The sequence below is a fragment of the Brassica napus genome, chromosome C4, assembly GCF_020379485.1.
Source record: "Brassica napus cultivar Da-Ae chromosome C4, Da-Ae, whole genome shotgun sequence".
Lineage (NCBI taxonomy): Eukaryota > Viridiplantae > Streptophyta > Magnoliopsida > Brassicales > Brassicaceae > Brassica > Brassica napus.
This window is the reverse complement of record NC_063447.1, coordinates 34,684,411-34,702,615: the sequence shown is the minus strand read 5'-3', so window position 1 is coordinate 34,702,615 and position 18,205 is coordinate 34,684,411. Positions and strand designations below refer to the sequence as shown.

Below are 18,205 nucleotides of genomic sequence, written 5' to 3'. Positions count from 1 at the left end.
GTCTGTGGGGCTAACCAAACCGGAATCATATGGTTTACATGGGAGAAAATAGAGTTTTGAGCTCGAGCTCCCTTTGCAAGTAGATCGGTCCTTACATTAAGCTTTCGTGCAATGAAAGAAATCGAAAAACTAGAGAAAAAAGCTCTTGTGTGCACGAATTCATTCCACTCAGAGGTAAAAATTGGCCATTCTTCTTCTTCATTTATCAGCTTTTTAAGCTGAAGACAGTCCAATACGAATGACATATTTGTGAATCCTAGTTGTAGAGGACATCTCATTGCACAAAGCAAGACATTGAACTCTGCATGTAGAGGAGATAGAACTTGCTCTATCCCAAAAGAACCGTAGACATGTGTTCAAGGTTCGAAATCAAAAACACAACCACCACCAACAAAATTTGAGTTCTTCACCCAAGATGCATCCACTTGGCTCTATCCCAACAGAACCGTAGATCTGTAGTATTTGGATTTTGGAATGAACTTTCATTTAAATTGATAATTTGAAACTAGAGCAGGGTGTTGGATTATCAGCTCTAACTGCACCTTCATTTTGCGTTTACTAATGGTGGGTTGGAACTTAATTAGGATATGCTTCGGGATTATGCTAACGAATACTATAGGAAATACTGTATGGTTTATAGTCTCACGAATCTATTTGCTAAAAAAAAGAGAGAACCTTTCAACTTTTTAAAGATAATGTCATGAGAAGTCAAAGGAATATATATAATTCCACTATTAGTCAGAAATAATCCGAACAAAATATATGTAAGCTAGCGTTTATGCCTCACCTACTATTCTTTGACTTTTCAAGTTGTCTTGAAAAGTTTTAATTAATAAAAGTTCTTTATAAGTTTATACTTACAGTGGTCTTTGAAAAAACTAGTTGGAATGGACTATTCGAAGAAAAGAGCCTACGTAATTCTAACATCGTAACAAATTCAAGAAAACGTGTTTTTCTTTTTCATAACCTGTTCATACCAAGACATCATCATCAACGGGAAGTGTGGAACAAACCATTGACTTTCCAAATATAAACCAATTATGAGATCCTTGATATCTTTATTTTAATGTCAAAGATCATTTTCTACTCGAGAGAAAACAAAAAATATTATTTCTTTCATACTAAAAAATACACTGACAAAACGTTAAGTTGCCCAATTTATAGGATCGCGTGCCAAGTAATTAAATACACAATTAACATACAGAGAAACGTATCCATCTTTCTGACCTATCAATTTAAATTTGACTGAAAAAAAGAAAAGATAAAACACTTTGAAGAAAACAGAATCCATCTTTTCATCCTCAACGATTCCATTTCACACTTTTTCTATGGAATATATTTGTCTGTCACGAATCTTGTTCTAGCAGATTAAAAAAGGCTGTATTTTGAGGAGGAAGACATCGACCCTAAAACAAGGAATTAGAGAAGAAAGTGGAGGGTTTTTGGAGGCAGAGAGACAAGAACAAACTGGTTAATTCTTGTTGGAAGCCATGGATACGAGTGAGGCTAGGAACCGTAAAGTCGTCTCAGTGGAAAAGTTCGATCTTGAAATCCCTGAGACTGCTCATCAGATCAGCAGCGGTTCGGACTCTTCTTATCTTTCTCTTTGTATATTTTTATTTATTTATTTATCATTATGTATTTTTGTCCTGTTTTGTTTCTCTTTTTGGTTGTTACGATGAATCAACTTGTTTATTGCGTGATCTAGAGAACACTTTTGCTTTGTCTTTGGAAAGTGTATACTCAATTGGGGACTGGTGTTCAGTTTTTTAATTAACTTTTTGCACTTTATTTTACACATATATATGTCACTGATGTTTTACATAGCAATCGTTATCTATATTTGAGCTGCTGAAAACTTGAACATTAATCAACAGAAATAATGACTGTTTATATTCCCTTGAGGGTAACAATTGGCATTGAGAATGAGTTATATGCGTTGATAGATAATTGTGTGTGAGCTTTAACTGTTGGCGAAATTGTACAGATTCATGGTTTCAGGTAGCATTTGTTCTGACAACCGGTATAAACAGCGCCTATGTGTTGGGATATTCCGGGACAGTCATGGTTCCTTTGGGTTGGATTGGTGGTGTGGTTGGTCTCCTTCTCGCTACCGCAATATCCCTTTACGCAAACTCTCTTATAGCCAAGCTTCATGAGTTTGGTGGAAAACGACACATTCGTTATAGAGATCTCGCTGGCTTCATCTACGGTAAAAAAAGCCTCATCTCTCTCTATTGCATTTACTATAGTTTTTATCAAGTTACAAATTTACAATATATATGTATATGCTTGATTGATCAGGTAAAAAGATGTACCGTGTTACATGGGGATTGCAATATGTCAATCTTTTCATGATTAATTGTGGCTACATCATTCTTGCTGGTTCTGCCTTAAAGGTACGACAATAACAACCTGACATGTTGCAAAAACATTTTAAGTTAAGCTTCCCTCCTTGTTTATGTTGGGCATTGTGTGCAGGCTGTTTATGTACTTTTTAGAGATGACAGTGTAATGAAACTACCTCACTTTATCGCCATTGCGGGTGTTGTATGTGCGATTTTCGCAATTGGTATTCCTCATTTATCAGCTCTTGGAATCTGGCTTGGAGTGTCAACAATCCTCAGCTTGATCTACATTGTTGTTGCAATAGTTCTATCAGTTAAAGATGGTAACCAAACCTCAAAATGATCATATATAAACCAAATAAACAACTTATAAGTCGATTTTCCGTATTTTTTTGCTTCTTTCTAGGTGTAAGCAAACCTTCAAGAGATTACAACATACAAGGATCATCAATAGACAAAATCTTCACCATAACAGGAGCAGCAGCAAATCTAGTTTTCGCATTCAACACGGGTATGCTCCCGGAAATACAGGTCAGTCTCATGGATAAACACCAATATATTCATACTCTAATCTTTTTCTCTGTTCTTGACACTAATCTTTGTGCAATGACTAGGCCACTGTGAAGCAACCGGTGGTTAAAAACATGATGAAGGCTCTGTATTTTCAATTCACTGCTGGTGTATTACCAATGTATGCCGTTACATTCATCGGTTATTGGGCTTACGGCTCCTCAACATCAACTTATCTGTTAAACAGTGTCAGTGGACCTCTCTGGGTTAAAGCTCTAGCTAACATCTCAGCCTTTCTCCAATCCGTTATCTCTTTACACGTAAGTTAATCTTTCTTCCTTGACCGTTATATACTCTTTGATCGTTTCGTTTATATGTAGAGCCGGTCTTAAAATTTATGGAGTTTGGAATAATTACTAAATATATATAATTTTAACTATTTGAAAACCGAATGATATATACATATAAACTACAAAGTATGTTTTGAGGGTGATAGCCGAATGTTTCATTTTGCTATGTCTTTAGGACGTGCTTATTTATATGAAACTTGTTTACTTCCTTTGTAGATTTTTGCAAGTCCGACGTATGAATTTATGGACACAAAGTATGGAATCAAAGGAAGTCCATTAGCATTGAAGAATCTGTTGTTTAGAACAGTAGCACGAGGAAGCTACATCGCGGTGAGCACTCTTCTCTCAGCGCTTTTGCCGTTTCTTGGAGATTTCATGAGCCTCACTGGAGCGATAAGCACATTCCCTCTTACGTTCATATTAGCAAACCACATGTATGTTGTAGCTATGAACGATAAGCTTAGCCCGGTTCAAAAGCTATGGCATTGGCTTAACGTTTGCTTCTTTGGGTTAATGTCTCTTGCTGCTGCTATTGCTGCTGTTAGACTCATTGTTGTTGACTCCAAGAACTTCCATGTTTTTGCTGATGTCTGAATGTCCTCTACTTTTGTTTAAGTTGTGATTTTTATATAGCGGAATGAAGAAACTGTAATCCTTTTATTGTCACTTGTGCTTCTCTTACAAATGAAAAGAGATCTTATAAACCGGCTTTCGGGTGGTTTGACAATTCGGTTCAATTACCAAAACAACTTTGTTATTTTCCGCTTGAATTCTGGTAATTAGGATTTGAAATGATGAAATTAGGATTTGAAATGATGAAATTTTATAATTGTGTTATATAACTCCTGATATTTTTAATTAAAATGAAAAATTTCATAAAAATACATTAACTAAATTTCGATCAATCTTTTAATATCAAATTTTTGTTATCAAATTTATATAGATCAATTAGTTATTTGTTCATTTAATACATTAATTTAAAAAATGGTGTCCATCTAATATTAGCAACTTATAATAACAATAATAAAATATTTATATTTTAATAAAAATAGTTAAAATTTTCATCAGAATTCTAAAATTTCATAAAATTGAAAAATATGGGTCCCAAAATGGCTCATTACTCTGCTAAATGTAATAAAACAGTGAGTGTTGGGCCAAACAGAATCAGATAACCCATAAAAAGGTCCAATAGAGCTTCATACTGGGCTTATTTAAGATCCACATATATATATATACCGTTTAACCTAATAGCGAAAGCTAGGGTTCTTCTCTGTACTTCGCTCGCCGGCATAAAAGAGTCAAAGAGGAAGAAGAAGACACAGTATCAGAATCAAAAATGAAGGGACGCCAAGGAGAGAGAGTTAGGTAATTATCTATCCGAACATGAGCAGACTTTTCTCTCCGAGTCAAATTTAAAGTGGTTGTATTCATCTGATCAAACCTCTGTGTGTTGTTGTTTTTGCAGATTGTATGTTCGAGGAACAGTCCTCGGTTACAAAAGGTACTTTTGCACAACTTTGATCATGTCTTTATCTGTGTTTTAGTCTAGTTGCTCGAATATGTTCATGTCCGTATGAAAGATTGCGCCTTTTGTTCTTGATTTAGGGTTCTTAAAATGATACCTTTTAAGCTAATTGTTGCAGTTGCTTGCATACCAAGCTGTGTTTTGACAATCTTGTGTAGCGAATCTTAAGCTTGATTAGTGACTGTTAAATGTACCTTTTCAGGTCGAAGTCGAACCAATACCCAAACACATCTCTGATCCAGATCGAAGGAGTGAACACGACAGAGGAGGTTAATTGGTACAAGGGAAAGCGCATGGCGTACATCTACAAGGCAAAGACAAAGAAGAACGGTTCTCACTACCGTTGCATCTGGGGCAAAGTCGCTAGGCCACATGGTAACAGCGGTGTTGTCCGTGCCAAGTTCACTTCAAACCTACCACCAAAGTCAATGGTAACTTCGTTTCCTTGGAACGTATCTTTCGTTAATAAGATGTTTTTTTCTTTGTAAATGCTCAAGTGTGTGACTCATCATTTGTTTTCTGTTGTGTTACTCTCAGGGAGCTAGAGTTAGAGTGTTCATGTACCCAAGCAACATATGAGAGGTAAATAATATGCACCCATCTTTGTAGCTTAATCCAAAATTTAAGTCTCATTCGTGTTAAGGAGCCTGTTTTGGCCTGACTTGTATTATCAATTGAAAGGATGGATATTGTAGGGATGAGGTCTTAGACTCATCCCTGTAATGTAATGTATTATTCTTCCATGATCTTGTTTTATATTTTGTCTGAGTCAACATGTATCCTGATTTGATTTCCTGATGCAGGAGGAGGCTAGATTCAAGACGTGGAATTCATTTCACAAGCATCAGAAGGAAGCTCCCATTTTCATATTTCTCAGAAGCTAATAGTTTTTATCCTTTTTTCACCTTTTTTTTTTGTCAGATTTGTTTATCTCTAGACGAAGTAAAACATTAATTTGATGGAATTGCAAAACAAAAATGAGTTGCCAATTTATTTTCCCTACCTTAGCACTCTAGCGATATAGTTTTCTATGAATATCAAAAATGTTGAAGAAATGAAAGTTGTCTAAATAATTTAAATATCAAACCTTTTAATGATATTTAGTTATATTATTCAACTGATTATGACATACAATAATAAAACAATTTATTATGCAACAGACGCTTTACTAGTCGTCGCATATCTATTTGTTTAGGAATCTATAATAGGTGTGGACAGCAATGGATATGTTAGATTTTTTTTTTTAGCATATTCCAGGAGAATAAAAAATTTAAACAGATGATTATCCCTTTATTTGGTGAAATGACACAGTAAGATAAGATAAGAGCATCTATTTGTTCTTGTTTTATTATTTGTAATATGTTATTACAAAAGAAAAAAAGACAAGCCAAAGTGGAACCCCACTGTTTGTCTCCTCCAGCTAAAAAAAGAAAAACATAAAAGGAAGATTTAACCATATCTCCCATTTTTATTCTTCATCATCATCATCGCTTTGATCGTCGTCACACAGATCCTCCATTTTCGAGAATAGACTCAAAGTTTACGTAATAGCTTCTCTACTAGCTTGACTCTTCTTGGCAATATGCATTATCTCAAGTCTTCCTCTGGTTTGTTAAGCCTTCTTCTTCTTTTTTTCTGTATGCTTTTGCAGTTTTCGTCAGATCTTGGACGTTATCAGCTCAGAGAGAGGTAATAGATCCATCAATTCCTGTCGAGGTTTTTACAGTCTCATTCTATAGAGATCGATTATATTTCCATCTGATCACTTAACCTCATTGTTTCTTGATTTTGAAATTTTGAAGGAGAAGAAAGGTCAAAGGCAAAAGGGGGTTGAAGGAAGGATGTCTTCTTTCACAGGAACTCAACAGAAGTGCAAGGCTTGCGAGAAGACGGTCTACCCTGTGGAGCTTCTCTCAGCTGATGGTGTTAGCTATCACAAGTCCTGCTTCAAATGCTCTCACTGCAAATCCAGGCTTCAGGTATCTTAACTGTTTGATTTCAAGTTTCTCTAATGATACTGATAAAATATGTTTTTTTTTTTTGTACAGCTGAGTAGATATTCATCCATGGAAGGTGTGTTGTACTGTAAGCCTCACTATGAGCAGCTCTTCAAGGAGTCTGGTAGCTTCACCAAGAACTTTCAGTCACGTATGTTGTTGTACTCTTCTTGCTTCCTGCTGCTTCTTTCCATCTAATCTTTAGCTTTGACTTTCTTGTTGTGGCTATCTTATTAATATGTCTTGTTTTGGAACTTTTCTTTTCTCACAGCTGCAAAACCGGCTGAGAAATCAAATCCTGAACTGGTATAAATGTTTCTACAGAATCTCTTTAGATACGTTTTACTCAGATTGAACTTCTTCGTTTGTTCTCAGACAAGGACTCCTAGCCGAGTTGCTGGCATGTTCTCTGGTACACAAGAGAAATGCGCCACTTGCAGTAAAACTGTGTATCCTATCGAAAAGGTTAATCTTTCATCTCTTGCATTTTCCATTAACTTAACCTTAGAATCACCTTTATGTCTTCTATATTAGGGTACTTTACAGTAAAACATAGTGCAAGGATCCTCCTATGCTTTCTCTTTCATGTTGAGATTAAGTAAAACGTAATCCTTAGTTACTAGAAACTTGCAAGGAACATAATGTTACAGTAGATTCTTGTTGCTTGAGTTTGTGCTGTAAAAGGATCCTCCTATACTTAGATCTCTTAGTCCCACCTGTGTATAGACTACTTGGTGAAATGTTGACATCCTGACTTGATATGAAAACCCTTTGAAAGCTCACAAGCATCCTTTCTGTTAACTGCAGGTAACAGTGGAGAGCCAGACGTATCACAAGTCCTGCTTCAAATGCTCACATGGAGGCTGCCCTATCTCGCCTTCCAACTACGCAGCTCTCGAAGGAATCTTGTACTGCAAGCACCATTTCGCCCAGCTTTTCAAGGAAAAGGGTAGCTACAACCACTTGATCAAATCCGCTTCCATCAAACGCTCTGCAGCCGCCGCAGTAGCCGCTGGTACACCAGCAACGGCGGTTCCTGAATCTTAAATTCAGTTATCCTCTCCTCTATCTAGTCTAAATTGAAGTTAATTCCAAACTGATGCAGTTTACTTTTCTCTTTGTGTGTGAGTGTGTGTTCCTTTGTTTCCATTGATGTCTCCTTAAAGTCTTTGTGTTGTTATCTGTAAGAAAAATCTGATACATTCCTTTTGGAAAATATCAGTTTCATATTCTTGAGTGCAGACATGATATTGTTCACAACCAAACGAGATTCGATATCATTAGGGACTTGGCAATCATTGATGTATCAGAACACTTACGTTCTTGCCTTCACGAATTGCATCGCAGCTTATCTCTGAGAACATTGAAAGAAAGAGACGAGGAGGAAAAAAAAAAAGCTTTAGATTCTTGAAGAACAAGAAATCTACTTCGGGCCATTAAAAAAGCTAGAGTAACAGGCCTGTTATGTCTTAAATGGGTCGTGTTAGAAAACTATATAATCTCGTATACGTAAACGCGAATTGAAAAGTAACATTTCTACAATATCTTCTAATTACCTTTTATATACATTAACCTTGTAATCATTAACAATAAATCAGAGTGGCGCAGCGGAAGCGTGGTGGGCCCATAACCCACAGGTCCCAGGATCGAAACCTGGCTCTGATAAAATTTTTGAAAATTTTCAATCAAAATTTCGCCGTTAAATAAGGGGAAAAAATCATTTATTTCCGAGTAACGGTTAATAACCGAACCGAAATCCAGCTCGTAAGTGAAACCTGGCTCTGATATAATTTTTGAAAATTTTCAATCCAGCTCGTAAGTGGACCGGACCTTACTGATGTTGATGATATCATCTCAAAATGGAAAAAAACTTTAAAAAGGATCATAACCACACAATAAATGATCGCTTTATCTTCTCCTATATACACCACTTGAGTTTGATCTTTTGTCCCCACCATTATCCTCTGTAGAGAGCTCATCTTCTTCTTTGATCAACCTCAAACTTCAGAAACATAATTAAGCCATGGAGACCAGCGTCACATGCTACTCACGTGGGATCATCCTCCCAAGCGTCTCTTCTCAACGATCATCTACATTGGTTTCTCCTCCTCCTTCCTTCTCCGCATCATCCAGCTTCAAGGTTAGTTGTATCCTCTACAATTATGCATATGACTTTGAGTCCAAACACGCACACATGCAAAGCGCACAAGTGTGATGTGAGTACATATAGGAGTATATGTTCACTTCTAGTTCTAGTGAGTGTGATTCTTTATAACGAAAGTGTTCTTAACTGTAAAAGGGGTACTTAACATTTGATCTCAGCAGCGTCTGAAGTCTAGCTCAATCTTCGGAGATTCACTAAGAGTAGCACCAAGATCGCAATTGAAAGCCACCAAGGCCAAGAACAATGGTGGTTCGACTGTGACCAAATGTGAGATTGGTCAAAGCTTGGTAAGTCTCCAGAGCAATAAAATTATTCAATTCTTTTATCTAAAAATCTTGTTGATGATTCAATTATTGAGTTTGAGTGTATAGGAAGAGTTTTTGAGAGAAGCAACGCCTGACAAGGGATTGAGAACTTTGCTGATGTGTATGGGAGAAGCGTTGAGGACAATAGCTTTCAAAGTTAGGACAGCTTCTTGTGGTGGAACAGCTTGTGTTAATTCCTTCGGCGATGAACAACTCGCTGTCGATATGCTCGCCGATAAGCTTCTCTTTGAGGTTGTTTTCATTACATTTTGAGTAACTTATGTCACAAGGATCATTAGGGTTTGATTTTATTTTATTTTCTTCTAGGCTTTGCAATACTCGCATGTGTGTAAATACGCTTGCTCTGAAGAAGTACCTGAGCTTCAAGACATGGGAGGTCCAGTGGAAGGTGGGTTTAGCGTAGCATTTGATCCATTGGATGGATCGAGTATTGTGGATACAAACTTCACTGTGGGAACCATATTTGGGGTTTGGCCTGGTGACAAGTTAACTGGAGTCACGGGAGGAGATCAAGTGGCTGCAGCTATGGGTATCTATGGTCCAAGAACCACTTATGTATTGGCTGTTAAAGGGTTTCCAGGAACTCATGAGTTCTTGCTTCTTGATGAAGGTACTCTTCTGCTTTTGGTCCAGTCGATTCACTCTTTGGACTTATGGTCAAAATGTTTCTCAGGTAAATGGCAGCATGTTAAGGAGACAACAGAGATTAATGAAGGGAAAATGTTCTCACCAGGAAACTTGAGAGCCACGTTTGACAATTCTGAATACAGCAAGGTTCTTGCTTTTGTTCTGCTTTAATCTAATCACTAATCTATACAAATCTTTGAATATTTTTCTTATTCACTGTTAAAATCAGCTGATTGATTACTACGTGAAAGAGAAGTACACATTGAGATATACAGGAGGAATGGTTCCTGACGTTAACCAGGTTTGTTCTTCTCTGGCAAACTAGTTCTTCTAGGTACAGCCGGATAAAACATGCATTACCTTCCAAATATTTTAGAACTATTAAACATAAGTCGCATAACCCCAAACTGTTGGGAAAAAAATTGTATCAAGATTAACTCAAAAATGTTTATGACTCCTTAAATCTTAAATTCGACTATTTTATTCCAGATTTCTACTTGTGAATGAAACTTGACTTAAAACAATTTTGTGTGTGTGTGGCATGCAGATTATTGTGAAGGAGAAAGGAATCTTCACAAACGTGACTTCTCCTACGGCTAAGGCAAAGTTGAGACTCTTGTTCGAAGTGGCTCCTTTAGGCCTACTCATTGAGAATGCTGGTGGATTCAGCAGTGATGGATACAACTCTGTGCTTGACAAGACCATCGTCAACCTCGACGATAGAACTCAAGTTGCTTATGGCTCAAAGAACGAGATCATCCGCTTCGAAGAAACCCTTTACGGAACATCAAGACTCAAGAATGTTCCCATTGGAGCTAATGCTTAGAAACTTTTTATAATAAAACTGAAAGCATGTTAATTTTCCATAAGCGGGATGATTTTTTTTCTTTCTATTGGGTTATATGAGAAGCAACAAAACTATTACCAACAGTTGTTAAGTCTTTTCCCTTAAGAACATATTGTCGTTGTTTGCGCTCTTCCTTAATCTTCTTTTTCGGTTTGTTTTGCCTTTGTTGTACCCTTTGAACTTTGGTTCTCACTTCTTAATTGAGTTCAGACGTTTAAATTTTTTTTTTATTCGTTGTTAAACAGGAACATGACTAACATAACATGCGATAAATCCTATCAGTTTTATAGGTCAAAATTTATACAAAATTTTAACAAACATATTTTTATGCTTTAGAGGCAAATTGGGATATGAACAGAAAAGTTTTGGTTTGCTTTTAGTTTACACATGGATTTAGATTTTGGAAGAGAAAACATCTTACCTACCAACCCATCACCGCCGGATTGGGTTGGTTTGGCCGATTGGGTTGGTTCAGATGGTTGGTTGGTATAGCCGGTTGAGTTGGATTAGCTGATTGTTTTGGTTTGTTTAGAAACGACATTCATCATTGCCGAATCTGTAAATCACTAAAAAGATGGGAAACTCAGTCAAATCAAATCTTCATCAAATAATAGATACCATTAACAATTGGTTTGTCATCGTATAGAAAAGAATGAGCTAAACCTAAAAAAACAAGTAAAATACAATCTTCATTTCCAAAATGGAGATGAAAAAATAATTTCAAGATCACTTACACGTGGATTTAGAGCTCAAAACGCACTGATTTTGAATATTTATCATATCTTAACATAATTTGGAAGAGAAACATCTAACCTTCCAACCCATCACCGCCGAATTTGTTACTCATCGTGGATTTTTATATGCAAAGTAATTTTAGCTTTCTGGAAAAAGGTAAGTAAAGCTTTTTTAACTTTAGAAATCTTAATAGAATCACAAAATGATTAAAGGAACCAGACTCACAAATTTACAAACTTCAACGTAAGTTCATAATATGAATGTCACTATTCCCAAACAAACATTGACTTGACGAAAAAGGAGAAATAAATCGAGTTTCTAAACCTATCAAGAATTTACTAGAGTTTAACTATTAGAAATTCAACCTTGTTGCATAGATTACCTCTAGTAATAAACTCTACACAAATCAGGTATTACAAAAACCATTATGGAAGTCTGGATTTGCATCTTGAGGCTGAACTATGTGATGGATCTAGCCAATAACTTCACCGGAGACAAACAATAATCATAAATAATTATATTAAATATTTTATAGATACATTTTTTGTCAACTTTGTAAGTATATTATAAAATATAAATTTTATGTAAAACTAATATTCTTATAAATACAAAATTTATGTTTTCATGATATGATGATAAATAAAAATACCAAAAAATCCTTAAAAAGTGTTTTCTTTCTCACTCATATTATGGATGGATAATCCATCTGATAGAAGAAAACTAACATGAAAAAGTTATCTTTTATTGTCATTGCTATATTATAATAAACAAAATAAAACTGGTTATTATAACTTATTAAATAAATAAATATTTATTTGTTGTTTATAGAATCTATCAAGCAAGTCATTTTAAGAAACAGATTAGTTTTCTTTATATAAAACGGGAAATGATTTAATTTTCGTAAATCAAATAAGGAATGAATGTTAAGCCTACATACGTGAATGACCTAAGCAATATCCTACATGTATTTGTAAAAAATCATCAAGAAATTGAGCGCTTAGCTTAACAATATGTATACAAATTGAGCGCTTAGCTTAACAATATGTGAACTTTGTTTGTCTGACAATTACAAGAATGTATACAAATTTGCAGGATAGTTAATTAAAATAAGCATGTTCATATATGTATTTAAATGGTTTTGTTAATGTTTGTATAACCATTCAAACTTGGTTAAATACAATGAATTAATTTGTGGTCAAAAGATTAATTAAATTTGTCAAATTAAATAATTTTGTGGCCAGCAAAAAGATAAATCTATCAAATTCTAATTATATCTGTTAGAATGAAGTAAATCTGTGGCCAAAAGAAAAATAAATCTATCAAATTTAATTAAATCTGTTAAAATGACTGTGATTCCTATTAATCTTCCCGTATTCCTCACTATGACTGTGATTCCTATTGGCAGAACTGTTTTGCAAACCGGGGCTGATACTTGGGGAACCTCTTGGCTAGGTTCTGCTGGTGAACCTATGCTCCACAAAACGTCATCTGCTGTGAAATGAGGGAGTCCTACATAATACACCATCTTCCATTGGCCTTGACTTCTCTCAGCGAACATAGTAGAATCCCAGAGTTCCTGCTACTAATATTACAAACGAGACTAGAAAAATGTTGAAGAGAAAATCTCATATTAAAAGTATTTAAAAGACTTGAGTAATATATAAAGGTCGTTTCACTTATTGCCAATTGGTTTTAAGCTGGATGTCCATGAATCTAAGCATGCCAATTGGTTCAGTCATCCCATTAATTGATGGCCATTGGTTAACTACTCAACTGACTCAAGCATGCTAAAACCTTTTTGTAAAATTTACACCTTTCTTATTTTTAATGGAATTCACATATTTGAAAAAAGGAAAGAAGAAAATGAGAAAGGCATAAACAGAGAGGAACAACATGGTGAAGAGAAGTAGCAAAAACAAATAGGGGTTTTTAGGAAAGGATGAAGCGACGAGTAGAGAAGACCGAAAGAAATAAGAGAAAAAGAAGAAGAAGACAATCTTCAGCGTCAGTAAAACCAACACCGTCCTTACCTCTCGATCATATCTCCCAGATATTCTTAAAGCTGCATGCAAAAGCTGTCGCGAGGTTTCGTTGTTGTGTTTCGAGGCTTTGGTTCACAATCACCACCGACCCATATTTCATCAACAAGTTGGAAAATCAACCGAGGCTTCTACTATATTTCAAAGGAGGTGGTGATAAGCTCTTTCATAATAACTTATGAAAGAAGGTTTTCTTCCATTGAGAACAGGGGCAAATCTAGAAAGATTTTCTAGTGGGTGCAAAATTAAATAATGGACAAAAAAGCATCGAACTTGGGATATCAGTGGGTGCACAATGCTATTAAACCATTTAATCTAGCTAATTTCCTTGCATTTTTACATACAAGAACGTTAATATTGAAAAACTTGTGGGGGCACGTGCCACCATAGTCAAAGCTCTGGCTTCGCCCCTGATTGAGAATAAATAGTAAGTATTTCAATGTGGGTTTTGGAGGATGCAGAGAAGCTCAAATGGTCGAATCATATCTATATACCTCTTTCTCAATGGGTTTGGAAAACTTCAAACTAACGGGTAGCAGTGACGACGGTGAGTTGATTTACGTGCAAACCAAGCTATTCAAATCTTTTCATGTTATATATAGAGGAATTGTGGATAATGATTTTAGAAAACGCCATGGACTTGGTGACGGACGCCTGCGAGGCCTCCAAGTTTTCCACAATCACATTGAAACTCTTTTGTCTTACTGATTGTTTTTCATCTTTTTCTATATATGTAACTACATTTTTCGTTAACATAAGAGGTTATTGCTTTAAATGACTATGTCCAGTCGTTCCCTTTTTTATTAGAGTTTTTTACATTCTAAGACACTTTTTGTCTTTCATATTACACAATCAGACACAATGTCCATGTGACACACTTTATTTGGCTGCAATTTCACATATACCCTCTAACCTAACCCAACCACACTTTGCCTTTAACTATTCTGAGTTAACTCATATCTACACCTGTCCCGTATAACGACAATTTAAAACAAAAAAAAAGAAGCCAAAAGACAAAACCGTAGATCTAGATTTCCCCAATTCACGAAACCTAATTTCTCTCATCATCTCTGCTTCTTCCTCTCCGCCTCATCCTCTCCGTCTCGAATTGTAAGCCGTCAACACACTCTCTCTTGAACCCCGCCGAGAACCATGAGGAAACCAAAGTCAAAGAAGAAGGTCCATGCAGAGGATGAGGAAACGCCACCACAATACGAAATCGGAGGTATTTTATTCTTCCCTGTGTTCTCGATTTCTTCCAAAGATCCAGAATCTGATTGATTTTATATATGTAGGTACATCTTCACCGGACCTTCGTCTACCTCCAAGACTTTTCGCGATGGACAGGTTCCCCACCAGGCATCTCAACATTTATTCCTCCCCGGATCTTCTCCCTTTTATTCGCAACGTCCTTCGAGACACGCCGGAGTTGGAAACCATCCGTCAGTCCTGTTTCGAGAAGCTCTTCGACCTCCCTGCTCGTCAATGCCCAGTGTCGTGTAAGCTGATCCACGCGTTTCTCACTCGTCAGCTAGTATGTCTCCCCAAGAACACGCTTTGGTCTGCATTTGGTGGTTCTCCTTTCCGATATGGTCTTGAGGAATTTGGCACTGTCACCGGCCTCCCGTGTGGTTCCTACCCTGAAAGATACACGCCCAACACCTGTAAAGCTATTGTCGCCGGCAAAGATAGAGTATGGAAGAGACTCTTTGGAAAGAAAAAATATGTGACGATTGCTGATCTATGTCGGATGCTTGAGACCGACAAAGACATGGATGGGTGGAATAAGATATGGATTGCTCTCACTATCATTGTCGACGGCGTTCTTATCGCTCACAAACAAGAAGCACGCCCTACTCCTCGTTATGTTAGGATGGTTGAAAACCTCAAAACATTTTTTGCTTTCCCTTGGGGTATAGAGTCTTTCCTCAAGACCATCTCATGCATGAAACCACCGAAGTTTGTCCCCAAAAAATGTGAAGATCCTGTTGCTACACTTGTCAAGAAGCTCAAGCAGCGCAGTTTCAGATTACAAGGCTTCCCACTTTCACTACAGCTAGTGGCATTTCGTGCGATCCCCCAGCTTCTGGATTATATACCGGCTCCATTAAACAACCTCACAGTGATGAACTTGGAAGATGGTAATCTACCACAGCACAAGTCAATCAATGCCATCCACATCCGCCACGTCGAATTTGACCCCGATGTAAGTACATTTTATCACATTTGTACTAAACTAAGACTAAGATGTATTTTCAAAACTAATCATTTATAAAACTAAGATGTATTTTTATTTTCTCAGCTGGTAGTCACTCCTATTATACCCATCGAAAGCCAGCCACAGCCAGGATGGGGACTGTTTCCTGACGATGTCAAGGACGACAGTGTTATCTACTTGGAATAACTTATAGCTGATCAACATTCCTTCAACAAACATATGTGGCATGGCGTGGTTACATCTGAGCCTATCATCAAGAAGCCAAAGAACAGGGGTAAGAAGAAGTCTGCTACTATTAAGCAATCTCTAAAACCCAGACAGCCGTCTGCAAGGAAGCAAAGGCGTATAAGTTCCTACTTTACGCGTTCAACCACCCAAAGCTTCACCAACGTTCAACTTACAGAGATGGTGATCCAACTTTCAACGCAGATGAAGCAGCTCAAACACGAGATGAAACGTAGGAAGAAACGATCTCATGCAAGGCAATCATCTTTCAACAAACTGTTTTCCCGTCGTAAGCAGTCCAACACACCATCCCACACTCCTGAACCAACACGCACCCCCACCGACGTCCTTCATAATCAGGTGAATTGTAATTGTAAATAGCTTTACCATCTTCACAAAATTATTTCCTTTGTGTTTTCACCACTAATAAAGAATCAACTTTTTAATTCAAGATGATGGCCCAATGGAGACAGATGTCTTGCCTCAAACGACATCCCCTATCATCAGTCAATACGAAGCTCAACTACATCGTGATTCTGCAGCTGATCCTCTTGCTAGCTCCCCTGCGAGTGACCATTGCATCCACACACGGAGTGTCCACGTTTCACCTAACCACAGCAACACATGTGTCCACACATCTTCCGACCACAACGTTGACAGTAGTCAACTCTCCCCTGTTTCGTATCACACTCCTCCAGTTAGTCATGTGTCTCTTGCTAGCGACCCTGTGAGCGACCATTGCATCCACACTCAGAGTGTCCACGTTTCACCTAACCACAACAACACATGTGTCCACACATCTCCCGACCACAACGTTGACAGTAGGCAAGTCTCCCCTGTTTTTAATCAGACTCCTCCAGTTTGTCAGATGATCACCCACCCCAACGATGCTACAGATGACTACGACGAGCCACCTCGTACGCCAGTCAGCGTGCAACTTCCTTGGGATGAGCTCAACTCAGTAGTCTACGATAAGAGTGATCACCCCAACAGCCCGAAGATTAATCACATTCTCTATCGTGGTGTGAGGATTTACGATGCCATCAATCCAGACCCACCAATCTTCGATTCATCTATTCCTCGCAGTCGCTTACTATTGTCACTGCAGCCTAAGACCATGCTTACATCACCCACTAAGAGCAACAACAGTCTGTCAGGCTTCGCCGTTCATGCTACTACCGTCAATGCTTTCACAGCTACAGCTTCCTCCAACTATCCACCCTCCCTTGCTCTTAAGGTAATCTACAGCCTACTCGCCATTTATTGCTTTACTACTCCCTCTGAAATACTTGAAGCAAATATGTTCACATTTTCAGGAACAAAACACCCATGGAGTTGTCGACCTAACGGCGACAAAAGATGTAGAGAACCACGTTCCATCTTTGGACGAGAACCACCTTGCTAATGAATTATCCAAATCTCCATTAATCCCTGCGCTTACACTCATTTCGCCACTTCCAGGTCTCGAGTGGGATTTATTCTACAACACAATCTCAACTAAGACGAACGTGTAAGTTTTCTCATCTTATACCCTCATTTCCAAACTATTTGCTTCCTTACACTTTTCTGTTGCAGCTACCACACCACACCGTCTTCCTTGGACTTCTCCAACAAATTTTTTCTCGATCTCGCTAAACCAAAGCAATGGACATCCACCCGCATAAGAGTTCTATCTTTTCAAATTCCCCTCAACTCTGCGCACCCTACCTTCAACCACTAACTTTACTGATAAACAATCTTTTTTTTTGGCTCTCAGCACATGGAAGTTCTAATCCACATGCTCGCTGCCAGACACTCAACACATTTTCTTACTGAAAAGTCAGCATTCACCACCCCCCTCCTACCTGCTTATATCTGCGACAGTTGGGCCGATTTTGCCCCCTGCAGAAAGAGATCAACCTTCGTGTGGGATGAGCATCTTGTCGACATTGTTGTCCACCAAGGGAAGAAATGGATGGAGGACATCCACACCATCTACACTCCGATGCTTTGGAACTGTAAACATTGGGTCGGCCTAGCCATCAACCTTGACATGGGGTATGTTGAGATCCTAGATCCTCTGCACGCTTTGTATGCAGATAGTCGTGTCGAGCGGTTCATGCAACCATTGCTGACCATACTCCCTTATCTCGTAAGGAAAGTGGCCATGTGTGAGCTTACTCAGTTCAGTGGACTCAAAAATTTTGTCTGGAGATCCATACCTGACCTCTACAACAACTCCCGATCTGGTGACTGCGGACCCGTCAGCATGAAGTTTCTGGAGATGCATGCCCTTGGTGACCCATCCCCTCATA

General features: G+C 37.7%; 5 protein-coding genes across 6 annotated transcripts; all 5 read left to right on the top strand.

The window, feature by feature from the left end:
- Positions 1 to 1,192: 1,192 nt before the first annotated feature.
- On the top strand, positions 1,193 to 3,874 carry LOC106376619 (proline transporter 2). Its single transcript, XM_013816711.3, has 7 exons — positions 1,193 to 1,581; positions 1,988 to 2,212; positions 2,305 to 2,399; positions 2,482 to 2,671; positions 2,755 to 2,879; positions 2,963 to 3,178; positions 3,425 to 3,874. The coding sequence occupies exons 1-7, from the start codon at positions 1,491 to 1,493 to the stop codon at positions 3,800 to 3,802; spliced, it is 1,320 nt and encodes a 439-aa protein (XP_013672165.1). The 5' UTR covers positions 1,193 to 1,490; the 3' UTR covers positions 3,803 to 3,874.
- Positions 3,875 to 4,368: 494 nt separating this feature from the next.
- Positions 4,369 to 5,735, top strand: LOC106376618 (60S ribosomal protein L35a-2). Its single transcript, XM_013816709.3, has 5 exons — positions 4,369 to 4,573; positions 4,674 to 4,709; positions 4,936 to 5,164; positions 5,271 to 5,315; positions 5,537 to 5,735. Exons 1-4 carry the CDS (start codon positions 4,545 to 4,547, stop codon positions 5,310 to 5,312), a joined length of 336 nt encoding a protein of 111 aa, XP_013672163.1. The 5' UTR covers positions 4,369 to 4,544; the 3' UTR covers positions 5,313 to 5,315; positions 5,537 to 5,735.
- Positions 5,736 to 6,059: 324 nt separating this feature from the next.
- LOC106376617 (LIM domain-containing protein WLIM2b) lies at positions 6,060 to 7,959 on the top strand. Its single transcript, XM_013816708.3, has 7 exons — positions 6,060 to 6,277; positions 6,385 to 6,422; positions 6,536 to 6,712; positions 6,782 to 6,881; positions 7,002 to 7,036; positions 7,106 to 7,195; positions 7,538 to 7,959. Exons 3-7 carry the CDS (start codon positions 6,575 to 6,577, stop codon positions 7,775 to 7,777), a joined length of 603 nt encoding a protein of 200 aa, XP_013672162.1. The 5' UTR covers positions 6,060 to 6,277; positions 6,385 to 6,422; positions 6,536 to 6,574; the 3' UTR covers positions 7,778 to 7,959.
- Positions 7,960 to 8,609: 650 nt separating this feature from the next.
- Positions 8,610 to 10,823, top strand: LOC106376615 (sedoheptulose-1,7-bisphosphatase, chloroplastic). 2 transcript variants are annotated; one of them, XM_013816707.3, is made up of 7 exons: positions 8,610 to 8,870; positions 9,056 to 9,181; positions 9,266 to 9,451; positions 9,527 to 9,830; positions 9,894 to 9,994; positions 10,077 to 10,148; positions 10,395 to 10,823. In XM_013816707.3, exons 1-7 carry the CDS (start codon positions 8,754 to 8,756, stop codon positions 10,671 to 10,673), a joined length of 1,185 nt encoding a protein of 394 aa, XP_013672161.1. In that variant the 5' UTR covers positions 8,610 to 8,753; the 3' UTR covers positions 10,674 to 10,823. The 2 variants fall into 2 exon arrangements, with proteins under 2 accessions (XP_013672161.1, XP_013672160.1); XM_013816706.3 differs by having other exon boundaries at positions 8,627 to 8,870; positions 9,053 to 9,181.
- Positions 10,824 to 14,620: 3,797 nt separating this feature from the next.
- On the top strand, positions 14,621 to 15,872 carry LOC106373612. Its single transcript, XM_013813765.1, has 3 exons — positions 14,621 to 14,693; positions 14,764 to 15,674; positions 15,771 to 15,872. Exons 1-3 carry the CDS (start codon positions 14,621 to 14,623, stop codon positions 15,870 to 15,872), a joined length of 1,086 nt encoding a protein of 361 aa, XP_013669219.1.
- Positions 15,873 to 18,205: the final 2,333 nt, after the last annotated feature.